This window comes from Panthera onca, chromosome B3 (assembly GCF_046562875.1).
Source record: "Panthera onca isolate mPanOnc1 chromosome B3, mPanOnc1 haplotype 2, whole genome shotgun sequence".
NCBI classification, from domain to species: domain Eukaryota; kingdom Metazoa; phylum Chordata; class Mammalia; order Carnivora; family Felidae; genus Panthera; species Panthera onca.
In genome coordinates, this window is record NC_138344.1 from 138,058,258 (window position 1) to 138,071,926 (window position 13,669).

Sequence of the window (13,669 nt, forward strand, 5' to 3'; positions counted from 1 at the left end):
TGCCAGGGGAGTATCTGCGCTCTCAGAGAACTCACTCTGATCTGAAACCGTTTCGTGCTCTTTGCTGCACCAAAACAACAGCCTTTGGGGGCAAATCTGCACAGAGCGGACCCCAGGGCAGGGGCTGAGTGGTCCTCAAAAGGAATGAGGAAACGCGGTCTGAGGCTTGACCCTGGGCTTTCTGACTCCGAAGTTCTAAGTAAGCCTTCCACAAACAACATCTGTGCACGCCCACGTGCTGGGCCTTCCACCTACAATGTTTTTGCATTTGTTTGTTTGTTTGTTTGTTTGTTTGTTTGTTTTGGCTGGCCTGCCTTCCAAACTCCTATTCATCTCTCAAAACCCCAGTCAAATATCCCTCTGCCATAATTCTTCCAAGACTTCCATTCTTTAGGCCTTCATACTCGGACGTAACCTTGGCTCTTCATTACCATTCTGCCTTCCAAGGCGTGCAGTCACTGTCTGCCTGCCTGCCTGTCTTTGTCCTCAGACGGACCCCGCGCTCCACAAGGGGACGCGGAAAAGGCTTTGTTCACCTCCGTCTTCCCATTGCCCACAAGGCACCCGGGGCCCCCAAGGGGTTCAGGACGTGCGTGTTGACATAGGGACAAACTATTGATATTCCGATATGCAGGATAAGTAAATAGGGTCATGAATTTATTCAGCAAATATGTGCTGATTGAGCACATCGGCTCTGTTGTAGGAGTTCCGGAGTAAGACTCTAATCAAAACAGGTAAACACCTTGCCTGGTGGAGACACAGGAAGGAAAAACTAAACAGTGTAGCCAGGTGGTGAGAAACAAGGAAGCGGGCGGAAGGGAGGAGGTATTACTTCAGGGAAGGGCTCTCTGATAAGGGGGGATTTGTGGGGGCCAGGAGGACCCGAGGGATGTGGCTGTCTACGGGAAGGGTGCTCCGGGCACAGGGAATGGCCAGTGCAAAGGCCCTGAGGCGGAGAGGACGTGGCATGTCTGAGACAGAGCAAAGAGGCCAGAGAGCCAGTGGATGAGCGGGTGGGGAGTGTGAAAAGGACACTGAGAAAGGCAGCAGGGCTGTGCAGCCTTGTGGGTGGGCCGCTGTCGATCGCAGCGCTTTCCTGTCCCTGCGAGGGGAGCCTGAGGGTTTCAGGCAGAGACGTGACCTGGTCTGGCTCAGGCTTTAGAACACAGAGGATTGTGGCTGACCCTCCCCGGTCACAGGTCATTTACAAGTGTTGCACCCGGGCCTTGGCTGCATTAGCTCTGGGATTCTCCTGACTCCCCTAAGGGAGGGCCCGCTGAGTCTCACTGTCCAGGCAGCGTTTTATGTGCAAATTTCTAAACTTGCACTGGTTTGTGGAACCCCTGGCCCAGTGGGCTATTTTCTGCTGAGTGGCCGGTGCCCAGAGCCCCTTACTTCTAAATTTTTTTTTACCGTTTATTTTTATTTTTGAGACACAGAGAGACAGAGCATGGACAGGGGAGGGGCAGAGAGAGAGGGAGACACAGAATCGGAAACAGGCTCCAGCCTCCGAGCTGTCAGCAGAGCCCGACGCGGGGCTCGAACTCACGGACCCCGCGAGATCATGACCTGAGCCGACGTCGGACGCTTAACCGACTGAGCCGCCTAGACGCCCCGCCCCTCACTTCTAAATGGCCGTCGGCTCAGGCCAGGGCAGTGCTCCCAGCTGCCCGCATGCCCGGGACACCTTCAAGCCGGCCCCCGTCGCCCTGTCGCTTCCCAGGTATCTGTGCCTTGTTAAACCTACAAACTGTAGGATTTTCTTTTCACACCCCTTGCATCTTGACACCTGGCCCTGGCCCCATCCGTCCCCACCCCCTCTGTGCCGCACGCTGCGGGCTCTCGTATAGTGGTGTTTGCACACTTGGCTGAAATGTTGGCTCGATCGCTTGCCAGACGCATGGAACCTGAGCGGCCCCCAGGGGCGAGGGGGGGGGGGTGCCAGGCAGGTGCTCCCTACGTGTGTGCAGAATAGAAGGATGAACACTCAGACCTGTGCTCACAGAGGACCAAAGGGGCCTTGAATGACGGAGGCGCATTAAGCAGAAAGACAGGGGCGGGGGGCGGGGGGGGGCCCTTTCCAGCAAACGCTCACAGGAAGGCGCGTCCAGAGGCATTAGGAGCCCAGGAGTCACCCGTCAGGAAATGTCCCAGGGTGGAGGGTGGCTCCGCGTGCTACAGCAGGACCACAGGGGAGTCTGAATTCCAAGGGGTTGGGCTGTTGTCCTAGGAAATGACAAAATCCAGGTGCTCTGGAATATTAATCCAGCACAAGCGTGGACAGAAGGACAAAACTCAGAAAGCTAGGAGATTGGCTGGGAGCTCTTTGTCGCAGACGTGTCTGCCACGTGATTGTCTAACACCTACGGCCGGAAGGAAGGCTTGGACGGAGGGGAAGGTGGCCGGCGGTGTCTTAGGTCCTGGCCAGAAGCGGGCCGGCCTCGGTTCCTTTCCTGCGTCGACATGTAAAGATAATAAAAGAGACAGCTCGTGTCTTGTGAGGACATCTGGAAGTCACCTGTAGAGATGAGCCCAGGGAGGTGACCTTGCAGAACCTGCTGGGTGTGACTAGGAGAGGAGACAGGGTGACTCCGGGGTTTAGCGACCAGAGAACTGTGTGTGTGCCATGGTGGGGACTGCGACCTGTGTGTCCCCAAGTCCCTTAAGCTCAAGCTCACCTTCTCGGAATATGCATGGAGCATAGCCCGAGCCCTCAGCTCAGGAGACCCCGCTGCCTGGAGTCCCCAGCATCAGCATCAGGGACAATCCAGGGAAGGTTGACCTGTCCCAGCACGCTGGTCAGGCTGTCCTGTTTCTAGACGGCAGCCCTGGGTCTCTTTCCAGCCGCCTCTTCATGCCTTAGAATAGTCTCTTTGCTGTCTTGTTCTCCCTACAGAGGCCCCACACAGGCCCCAGGCCCCAGAGGACCCTCACCCCACTCCTGGCCTCCCCCTGCCTCCACGTTACAGGGTCCTGTACCCCTTCCTAGATGTAGGATTCCCTCATCCTGCCCTCAGCCTTCGGAATTCAGGCCCCCTTGACCCATAGGCTTGGGTTCCCTCACCCTGCCCTCAACCCCCCAAAGTCAGGCCCCTCTTCCCAAGACTTGAGGTTCTCTCACCCTGCCCTTAACCCCCCAGAATTCAGGCCCCCTCTCCCCAACAGTTGGGGTTCCCTCGCCTTGTCCTCAGCCGCTGGAAATCAGGCCCCTTCTCCCCAAGACTTGAGGTTCCCTCACCCTGCCTTCAACCTCCCAGAATTCAGGTCTCCTCTCCCCACAGACTTGGGGTTCCCTCGCCTTGCCCTTAACCCCCAAAATCCAGACCTCCTCTCCCCAAGACTTGGGGTTCCCTCGCCTTGCCCTTAACCCCCAAAATTAAGACCTCCTCTCCCCACAGACTTGGGGTTCCCTCACCCTGCCCTCAACCCCCCCAGAATTCAGGCCCCCTGTCCACAAGACTTGGGGTTCCCTCGCCTTGCCCTCAGCCCCTGGAATTCAGGCCCGTTCTCCCCACAGCCCCAGAGGCAGAGGGCAACTCCACTCCATTTCCCACCCTGAGTGAGCCATAGGAGGAACATCCATTTTCCTAAAAGAACTTTCCATCCCGCCCGCGGGGTGAGCCCCCAAGGCTTTGGCAAGGCTGCCACAGAGTCCTCTCCCGAAGCCCTGCTCATCAGCCATCACGTGGCAAGTAGGCCACCAGCAGTGGGGGCCACAGGGTCCTGCCACACACAGGCCCCTTCTCACCATCTCACCGTCTCTCCCCGACATGAGGCGGGGTCGGCCAGGGTCCAACCGAGTGGCTCACCTCCCACGGAGCTGGTCTCAGGGACCCTCCCGAGTCAATGCCTGTCTGGGCAGGAAGGCATCTCCTAAGACAGACACTGGTGAGAAGCAGTCCATTCTCCACTCCCGTGGAAGAGAGAAAAGGCAGTCACTCTCTGCAAATGGTTTCCACTGGTGAGACCCCCATCTTCGTTGCTAATTAGGAAGGCCTGGGATTTGGAGGCCTTCTCTGATGAAAAGCTACCCAGACGCTGGCCGACATTCACCTAACGTCTGCGTGACTAAAACATCCCAGGTCTCTCCTCACGTGAAGGGACCGTCCCCAAAGACAGATTCCAGTCTCCTCCCTCAAATGCTCCCCAGCTGCTGTCTCGGAATCTTCTTTGTTTTTTCTGCTTCCACAATTTTAATATATCTAGCAACAGGAGAGACTTGCTAGAAAGTTCTAAAGTGCAGTTTGTCCCCACTGAGGTGTCAGTACAGAGAAAGGAAACAGAGAAGGCTAGATGCTGAAGACAAAGGGGACATTCTTCTGCCCCAGACACGTTGGGTTCAAGGGGACATCAAAAGCGGACACGGAGGGGCCCCCGGGTGGCTCAGTCGGTTAAACGTGCGACTTCGGCTCAGGTCATGATCTCCTGGTTTGTGGGTTTGAGCCCCGTGTCGGGCTTTGTGTTGACAGCTCGGAGCCTGGAGCCGGCTTCGGATTCTATCTCATTCTCTCTCTGCCCCTCCCCTGCTCATTCTCTGTCCCTCTCTGTCTCTCAAAAATAAATACATGCAAAAAAAAAAAAAAAATTCTTTTTAAAGAGGGGACATGGGGCATCCAAGAGGCAGGACTTGGGTGTGGGGAGGGCTGGGGCCCTGAGATTTGAGGATGACCTTTCCAGAAGCCACAATTCAAGCCCCAGGCATGGATGCATTCTCCTGCATTTAGGGAGGGAGTTCGAAGCGTCTTAATTTTTAAGAGGGAGGGTTAGGGGCATTTCAGTTACAGGATCTTGAGGCCAGACACTCAAAGAAAGCCAGAAATTTCTTACTGTCTGAACAGGAGGTCTTGAGCAGTTCAATTGGACATGTGCAGGCAAATAGGCTTCAGAGCTGCTGGGGAAGATGAAGAAAAGTGTATCTGATCCCATTCAGTTCTGGACGTTGCAGGAGTCAATTTTTTTCCTAGCTCACTGTTTGTTTAATGGGGTCCACACTAACAGATTCTTGGCCGTGCGTCCTTGAGGACTGAAACTCAAAAGGGACGTTGAAGTCAGCTCCCACAAAAGCTGAGGTTTTGTAGTAAGCCTCAGGCATGTGGGACCCCGTGGTGAACGGGGCACAGTCATTACTCAATGTCCACTGAGGCTCGAAGGGACTGGATGATGCCGGAATATGGTTTAAGGGCATATTGGCCAACATACTTTTTTTTGGCAGAGTCACTGGTCTCCCCAGATGTCTCCAAAGTAAAGAGGGGGGCTGGGAGCTGAATACTCTCTTGCCAGCCTTAAAGTACAGAGCAATTTTCCTTTTAAACCCCAGCTTGCTTCTTCCATCGAAAGACTCACTTTCTCGGCAATCCCTCCAGTGACCTCATTGGAGAGGAGGTTGGGCAATTTGAGGCCATCGCGTTTCCACGGTGCTTCTCAGCCCAGAAAACACCTCCGAAAGCAGCTCTCGCCATCAGAAAACCCAGACGAAGTCGCGAGTTTTTTCATCCCCTGAGTAAGTAAACAGCCGTCTCTTTTTTTCCTTTTATGAGAGCAAGGTGTAAGAGGAGATTCACGTCTCGTTGGAAAAAACAAACAAAGAAAGCTTCCTCTTACAATGAAATGCTGGCAGGATTTTCTGTTTTAAGTGTATGTCTTGTTTTTTGTTTTAAACGTAATTCTAAATCAGTGGGAGAGATTGTATTCTGTGCCTGCTTCAGGGTTTAGTTGCTTTTCCAGCAGAAAAGGAGGAGAGCGTCTGGACTAGCTCACGGAGGTCCCAGAAATTCTTTCTTGACATCAAGGCCGTATGAAACACGTAGAGGCTGAATAATACAGCCCCTAATGAGCTCCGTGTGGACTCTGACCAGTTTCAATCTACGAATTTTGATTTATAAAAATCAAATCGGTCTTCCCAGGATTGCTTGCAAGATTTCATAAGGCCAATAAATTGGTTGGGTTCTTTGTGGCTTGAAAATCGCATCTTAATTATGTGACTGAGTTGAGATTCATTCATCTCTCTGTCTGTATTTCAAATGCCTTTATCTCACCTCACTGTTGAAATTGGAACGAATTCCACGAGGCCCAATCCGTTGAAGAAAGTGGTCTCCCGAGTAGCACATGCCAGGGTTGGAATATGCAAACTCAGAAAATATCACGTAGAAATTACAGAATCATCTTCTCTAGCAGGCCTGCCCAGCATCACCTTTACGTTTTTCAAATAAGATCGAGTATTACCGATACTATCAATAGCTGCTGTTTATTGAGCACCTACTATGTGCCAGGCAGATATCAGAGCTAAAACTAAGAACTGGTGAAGGAAGGGCTCTCCTTTCTGTCCGACGTCATATAAACACAGACAACAGCTGGTAAAGACAAACCCTTTCAAAATGAGCCCAGCTTGAGCAGACATGCTGTGTCCGTGGGGGGCCCACGGACACAGCTGGGTCCACTGGGACGGAGGGCAGTGTCTGCTAAGCCAACCAGATTCGAGCTGAAGTCAGAGGTCTCTGCTGGTGGCTTGGGAGGCAGCCCCTGATTCCCTAGGGAGGGCGAAATTCCCTGAATTTCCTCTGGATGCCGTAACAAATCAGCACAACCTTAGTGGCTTAAAACAACACAAATTTATTATTCTGGAAGTCAGATGTTCAAAATCAGTCGCCCTGGGCTAACGTCAAGGTGTTAGAAGGGCTGTGTTCCTTCTGGAGGCTCCAAGGGAGAATCCTTGCTTTTTCCAGCTTCTTTTTAAAAATTAAAAAAAAAAAAAGTCTTTTTTAATGTTTATTTATCTTTGAGAGACAGAGAGCGCGAGCGGGGAAGGGCAGAGAGAGAAGGAGACACAGAATCCGAAGCAGACTCCAGGCTCCGAGCTGTCAGTACAGAGCCCGACGTGGGGCTTGAACTCAGGAACTGTGAGATCATGACCTGAGCCGAAGTCAGACGCTTAACCAACTGAGCCACCCAGGCACCCCTATTTTTAAAAAATTTTAATGTTTATTTATTTTTGAGAGAGAGAGACAGAGACAGAGCACGAGCAGGGCAGGGGCAGAGAGGGAAGGAGACACAGGATCCGAAGCAGACCCCAGGCTCCGAGCTGTCAGCACAGAGCCTGACACGGGGCTCGAACCCACAAACCGTGAGAGCTTGAACTGAGCAGAAACCAAGAGTCGAGCGCGTAACCGAGGGAGCCACCCAAGCACCCCAGACCAGAATGTATTTAGTTAAGAAAATGTCCTTGCTGTAAGTGCTGCGGTACCTGCTAATCTCTGAGCAAATTCTGCCAAGCAGAGGCTGTTCTCAGGTCTGACTCTTTACGTACAAAATCACGTAACTCTCTTAGCCCATGTATGTTCACAGGTGATGCCTTTACGCCCTAGTTCAGAGTGGCTCTCAACAAACATTTTTACCAGATAATATTTTTACTCTACAAATAAGTTGTAGTTACTTCCCCTCTTTGAACGTTTTGTGAAACTTAGAGGCTGCGCATCCCGGGTTTTCTCAATTTCGTCTCATTTCTTGTACGGAATATGAATTTACCCAAGTGAAAAGATTCTTCCCACAAACTGAGATATTCCAAAGCTCACTACAGAGATTTAAAATCAAATCTTGTGTGCCACCGAGCTCGCATTCTTTAAACATTTTTCCCCTTTCGCAATAAATGTCCTTTATTTTCTGCATAGTACCTTCATTTTCAAGGTAATTACAGTCTGCTAAAAGCGTAAAAGCAGGTGTTTCGGTGCTCCATTCTTTGCGTACCTTGATTAAAGATATCCAAATGATTTGGAACAAAATTCAAACAAAATTTAGAGTTCCGCTTTAACAAACAGCTTAGTAACATTTCCGGGCATTTAGGCGCAAGGTCCCCTAAAAGTGATTGATGATGGGGCAGCAAAGAAAGGAAATACGTGCTCTAGGGTTTTTTTGTTTTTTAATTCATCGTCAACCTTATTACGAAAAGCTTGTGGTTCTGTAACCCTGTGTACCCATCTTTAGATTTTCTAAACTTTGTCAACTCTAACCTCCATTTTAATTGGTAGAATATTGAGGGGCGCCTGGGTGGCTCAGTCGGTTGAGCGTCCGACTTTGGCTCAGGCCATGATCTCGAGGTTCGTGAGTTCGAGCCCCACATCGGGCTCTGTGCTGACAGCTCGGAGCCTGGAGCCTGCTTCCGATTCTGTGTCTCCCTCTCTCCTCTGCCCCTCCCCCGCTCATGCTCTGTCTCTCTCACTCTCAAAAATAAGTAACATTAAAAAAGAATTAATTGGTAGGATCCTGAAACTTATTCATATGCAATTGCAAACGGCGTGTGCACCAGTGGCCTCTTCAAAGTACATTTCTGTTCCACTGCTCTCTTATTTTCGAAAGAACATCGCTGTTACCATGACACCACACCCCAGCAAAATCTGTATTTGTATTATCATCACAAAAACATAACTCTAGTTCCAACGTAAACAACTGAAACTGAATTTAGAATAGCATCCCCCAGAAGTCGTTGTTCCAGTCGCCCAGATGGAACTTCCAGAAGTTTTGCTTTGAGTCCGTGAATTGGATCATGTTTGGAACTGATTTTTTTCCAGTGGAAGAATCAGAAGATACCGATAGCATTTTCCCTGTGTGTGGAGTTGTTATGAAGCGGACCCATGATCAGCCGTCATTTCCACTGTTACCTGTGCAGGAGATAAACTGGAACCAAAAATGAGTTGAATTAATTGGCAGAATAGTAGCTTGATCTGAATGGAAAATCCATGCTTCCCAGAGCGACCTGTAACAACGCCTTCTGCAGCTACGTGGGTACAATCGGTCTTAGGGCAGATCTTTTAAAATTACTAACTTCTGGGGCGCCTGGGTGGCTCCGTTGGTTGAGCGCCCGACTTCAGCTCAGGTCGTGATCTCCTGGTTCGTGGATTCGAGCCCCTCATCAGGCTCTGTGCTGATAGCTCAGAGCCTGGAACCTGCTTTGGAATCTGTGTCTCCCTCCCTCTCTCTCTCTCTCTCAGCCCCTCCCCTGCTCACACTCTGTCTCTCTCTCAAAAATAAAATACACGGTTTAGAAAATTAAAATTACTAACTTCTGCAGTAGCAGCTTTGGGTCTTAGGTTTTCTTGTGGTTGGTGAAATCGCCACAGAGCCCTGCCTGGTGATGTAAATAAACATCAACAGTCTGTGCAACTTGCAAATTTGTTGCCAACTTCCTTGAGAAAGGGGAGCTCAGTACTTACATCCTCCCGAAACTTTCATCTTTTAGCTCATCGAGGCCAAAAGGGCATATTGCAAATTTTTAAAGTGTTTCCAGGGTAAAAAAAAAAAAAAAAAGAATTCCACAAAGAAAAATAAATAAATGAAACGATTCCCAAATAACCAGATAAATATTTAGCTGTGGATTTACAGCACAAGAGTGTCTCGACTCTTCTGTATGCACTCGGTCAGAGTTCCCCATGCCACACATACGCCACAGCCACCAGCCCTTAATCCCCCGTGTATCCCACTGACCTCCCCACTCGTGGCCAAGCAGTTCATTCTCCCCTCTGTCTACATTCTCCCTCGGTGGTTTCGTCCACTCTTGGACGTCCACTATGTCAGCTCTTGTCATTGAATACCAGACTTGAACATCTAGTCGCTGGAAATCCCCACTTGATGTCCCCACTCGATACTTCAACCTTGAACCTTGACATGTCCGAGAGTGAACTCCTGATCTCCCCGCCCGCCGCCAAATCCTGCCCCATCTTCACACTGCCGTCTCCATCTCAGCTGATGGCAACGTCATATGTCCAGGTGCTCTGGATAAAAATCTTGGCATCATCCGAGCCTTCCTCTCTCCCCACCTGTATCCGACTGAAAATCATGGCGGCACTACCTTCAATATAAAATCCAAAAACTGATTCCATCTCGCCATCCCCCCTGCTTACCACCCCCGTGCTACAATTTTATTCAGTATGTTTACTGTTGTGGGCTCTCTCCTCCCACGAGGCTGGAAGCCTCCTGAGGGGTCTTTGCTAGTTTGATTCAGTGCTCTGTCCCAAATACCTAGAACAGTGCCAGGTACATAGTAGGTGCTCAATAAATACTGGTTCAGTAGACAAATGCATGGAGGAACTGGTAAATTACACCTCGGTGTGAATGGCACAGTGTGTGAGTTACACACAGCATCCAAACTCGAAAGTCATCATGTCCTAGGTCGAGGAAAGTCGTGCTCAGGGACATCAAGTGATTGCTCAAGGTCACCCAGCCAAGAATGGTTCACAAGCTGCTCGCTGTGTGAATGGGGATCATACGGGTCTCCTGAGTCAGCTGTGGCCAGCTGGACTGGCAGGTGCCCATAAATCCACGAGTGCAGGATGCGATCCCTTCTTTCCGTGGGGTTCCAGAGGGCGGCGGGACTCAGTCTGCTTGCTTCCCACTGTATCCCTCCCCCACTGAAACTCCGCGTGGGCATTTGGGAGGCAGGCCTGCTGTGTGGCTGGGACTGTGGCCTTTCGGGTCAGCACAGACTGAGGGCTCCCAGGACAGGCTGCTCACTTCCGAGCCTGGCTTCCTCATCTACCGACTGGGGGCCAAACATGCAGCAGAATCGAGGAGACAGAGGCCCGGCCTCTGGAATCAGACTGTGCCGGGCTGAATCCCCTCTCTACTCCAGCCCCCTGTGCGACTGTGGACGAGTGACCAGTCCCTCCGCGCCCCGCTTTCTGAGCAAATGTAGATGACGAGGCTCTTACCCCCACAGGGCTGCTGGGAACGTTAAATGAAAAAGTACTTCAATGTCAAACTCTCCGAATGGTGTCTGGCTTAGAAATCATCTCATCAATGTTAGCTGCTTTATTAATGTTGTTTTACTGCTGGTAATTTGCAAGCCCGGCTTCTCGTGCTGGAAACCTCCCACCCTTGTCCCTACCCCGTCCACCCCACTGGTCTGGGACCCAATGGACGGACATCCCCGCTGTCTGCACCTCTTGCTAGCACTTCCTGATTCTTTCTTAGGTCCTCGCCCACTGTCTCCATGTCTGCATCGCCTCTGGACGGTGAGCACCTTCAGGCTGGGGGCTGGGTCCTTTCCCTGGCAAGGTGCTGGCACAGAGCGGGTGCTCTTTGATGTCTGCCAAAGAGTGAACGATAATAATCTGGTTGTTAATAAGACCGAGTGCTTCCTCTAGACCAGGCGACCGTACCAAGCTCTCCATAGACCCTGTCCCTGGTCCTCACCACGGTTACACAAGAGGGATAGGACTAGCTTTGCCTTTCGAGGGATACGACTAGCTTTGCCTTTCGAGGGATGCGACTAGCTTTGCCTTTCGAGGGATGCGACTAGCTTTGCCCTTCGAGGGATGCCACTAGCTTTGCCTTTCGAGGGATGCGACTAGCTTTGCCTTTCGAGGGATGCGACTAGCTTTGCCTTTCGAGGGATGCGACTAGCTTTGCCTTTCGAGGGATGCGACTAGCTTTGCCTTTCGAGGGATGCGACTACCTTTGCCTTTCGAGGGATACGACTACCTTTGCCTTTTGAGGGATACGACTAGCTTTGCCTTTCGAGGGATGCGACTAGCTTTGCCTTTCGAGGGATGCGACTAGCTTTGCCTTTCGAGGGATACGACTACCTTTGCCTTTCGAGGGATACGACTAGTTTTGCCTTTCGAGGGATACGACTAGTTTTGCCTTTCGAGGGATACGACTAGCTTTGCCCTTCGAGGGATGCGACTAGCTTTGCCTTTCGAAAAGGGAACTAAAAGTTAGTGGGTCTCGGTGGCTCACGCCAAGTGGCTGCGCTCGGAATTGGACTCGGCGTTCAAAGCCCTAGTCTTTTCCTGCGTCCCAAGGGGCGGCAAACTTTTCCCCAGAGGGAACAGACGGCAGCTATCTCCCGTTCTGCAAGCCACAGCCTCGGCCGATACGTAAGCGAACAGGTGCGGCCGCGGGCCGAGACAGCTTTCTTGTCCAAAGCCGGCGGCAGGCTGGACCCGGGCCTCGGGTTGTGGCTGGCCGCCTCCCCCAGCTGATGCCGCATGCTGGTCGTTGCAGGTGGCCGCGGATGGCGTCCCGGACCCTCCTGGCGCTCCTGTCCCTGAACCGGAGCCAGCCCCGCCCCGCAAACGCCACGTCCTGTGACGACGCTCGGGAGGCCTGGGACCTGCTGCACAGGCTGCTGCCGACACTGATCCTTGCCATCTGCGCCTGCGGCCTGCTGGGAAACCTGCTTGTGCTGTCCGTCTTCCTCCTGCCCCGGCGGCGCCTGAACGTGGCGCAAATCTACCTGGCCAACCTGGCCGCCTCCGACCTGGTGTTCGTCCTGGGCCTGCCCTTCTGGGCGGAGAACATCTCGAACCGGTTCCGCTGGCCTTTCGGAGCCCTCCTCTGCCGCGTCGTCAACGGGGTCATCAAGGCCAACTTATTCACCAGCATCTTCCTGGTGGTGGCCATCAGCCAGGACCGCTACCGGGTGCTGGTGCACCCCATGGCCAGCCGGAGGCGGGGGCGCAGGCGGCGGGCGTGGGCCACCTGCGTGCTCATCTGGGTGGCGGGGGGCCTCCTGAGCGTCCCCACGTTCCTGTTCCGTTCCCTCGCCGCCGTCCCGGAACTGAGCGACACCTGTGCCTGCGTGCTGCTGCACCCGCCCGGGGCCTGGCACTTCGCGCGGATGGTGGAGTTGAACGTGCTGGGCTTCCTCCTGCCGCTGCTGGCCATCGTCTTCTACAACGGCCAGATCCTGGCCTCCCTGCGAGGGCGCGCGGAGGTGGGCGGCACGCGGAGCGGGGGCTCCACGGGTGGCAAGACCGCGGGGCTCCTCCTCACGCTCGTGGCTGCCTTCCTGGTGTGCTGGACCCCCTACCACTTCTTTGCCTTCCTGGACTTCCTGTTCCAGGTGCAGGCCGTCCGCGGCTGCTTCTGGGAGAAGTTCATAGACCTGGGCCTGCAGTACGCCAACTTCTTCGCCTTCACCAACAGCTGCCTGAACCCGGTGATTTACGTCTTCGTGGGCCGGCTCTTCAAGACCAAGGTGCGGGAGCTTTGTAAACAGTGTGTCCCTAGGAGTCTTCGTCCCGTGTGCCTGGCCCAGCGGAAAGACATCCTCCAACTTTTCTGGCAGAAGTAAACCGGCGGGGAGTCACGAAGCTTGGCTTCCGGATCCGCGGTTTCGGACATCGGGAAGTCCTGTTGTGGTCGGCTGGGACAGTGAGCCCCCCGAATGGCCAGGACCCAGTCCCTGGGAACCGTGGGTGTGATTAGGGTAGGAGGACTTTGCACATGTGATGGAGACATGGATCTTGAGAGGGGGAGATTATAGGGGACGGTCTGGGTGGGCCCGACGCAGCCACAAAGGTTCTTGTAAAAGGGCAGCGGCAATGTCAGGGTCAGAGAAAGCCACGTGACAGCAGGATCAGAGGCTGGAGTGTCGTGGGGGAGCCCCGAGCCATTGCTGGCACCCGCCGAAGCCCGGAGAAGGGAAAGGAGACGCATTCTCCCCTCAAGCTTCCAGAAGGCACCAGCCCTGTAGACACCCGACTTTAGCCCAAGGAGACGGACTTCAGATGTCTGGCTTCCGGATCCGTAAGGCAATAAAGTTGTGTTGTTTTAAGTCATCCAGTTGGTGGTAATTTGCTACAGCAGCCATAGGAAACTCATACAACTTTCCGGTGAGGGTCTCTTGCCCGCCCAAAATTTTCTCCGCAGACGGCTAGGCATGCAGAGATGATAC

At 52.9% G+C, this 13,669-nt stretch overlaps 1 protein-coding gene across 1 annotated transcript; it reads left to right on the forward strand.

The window, feature by feature from the left end:
* The first annotated feature begins 5,317 nt into the window (after positions 1-5,317).
* BDKRB1 (bradykinin receptor B1) lies at positions 5,318-13,066 on the forward strand. Its single transcript, XM_060620694.3, has 2 exons — positions 5,318-5,500; positions 11,995-13,066. The coding sequence occupies exon 2, from the start codon at positions 12,005-12,007 to the stop codon at positions 13,064-13,066; it is 1,062 nt and encodes a 353-aa protein (XP_060476677.1). The 5' UTR covers positions 5,318-5,500; positions 11,995-12,004.
* The last annotated feature ends 603 nt before the right edge of the window (positions 13,067-13,669 follow it).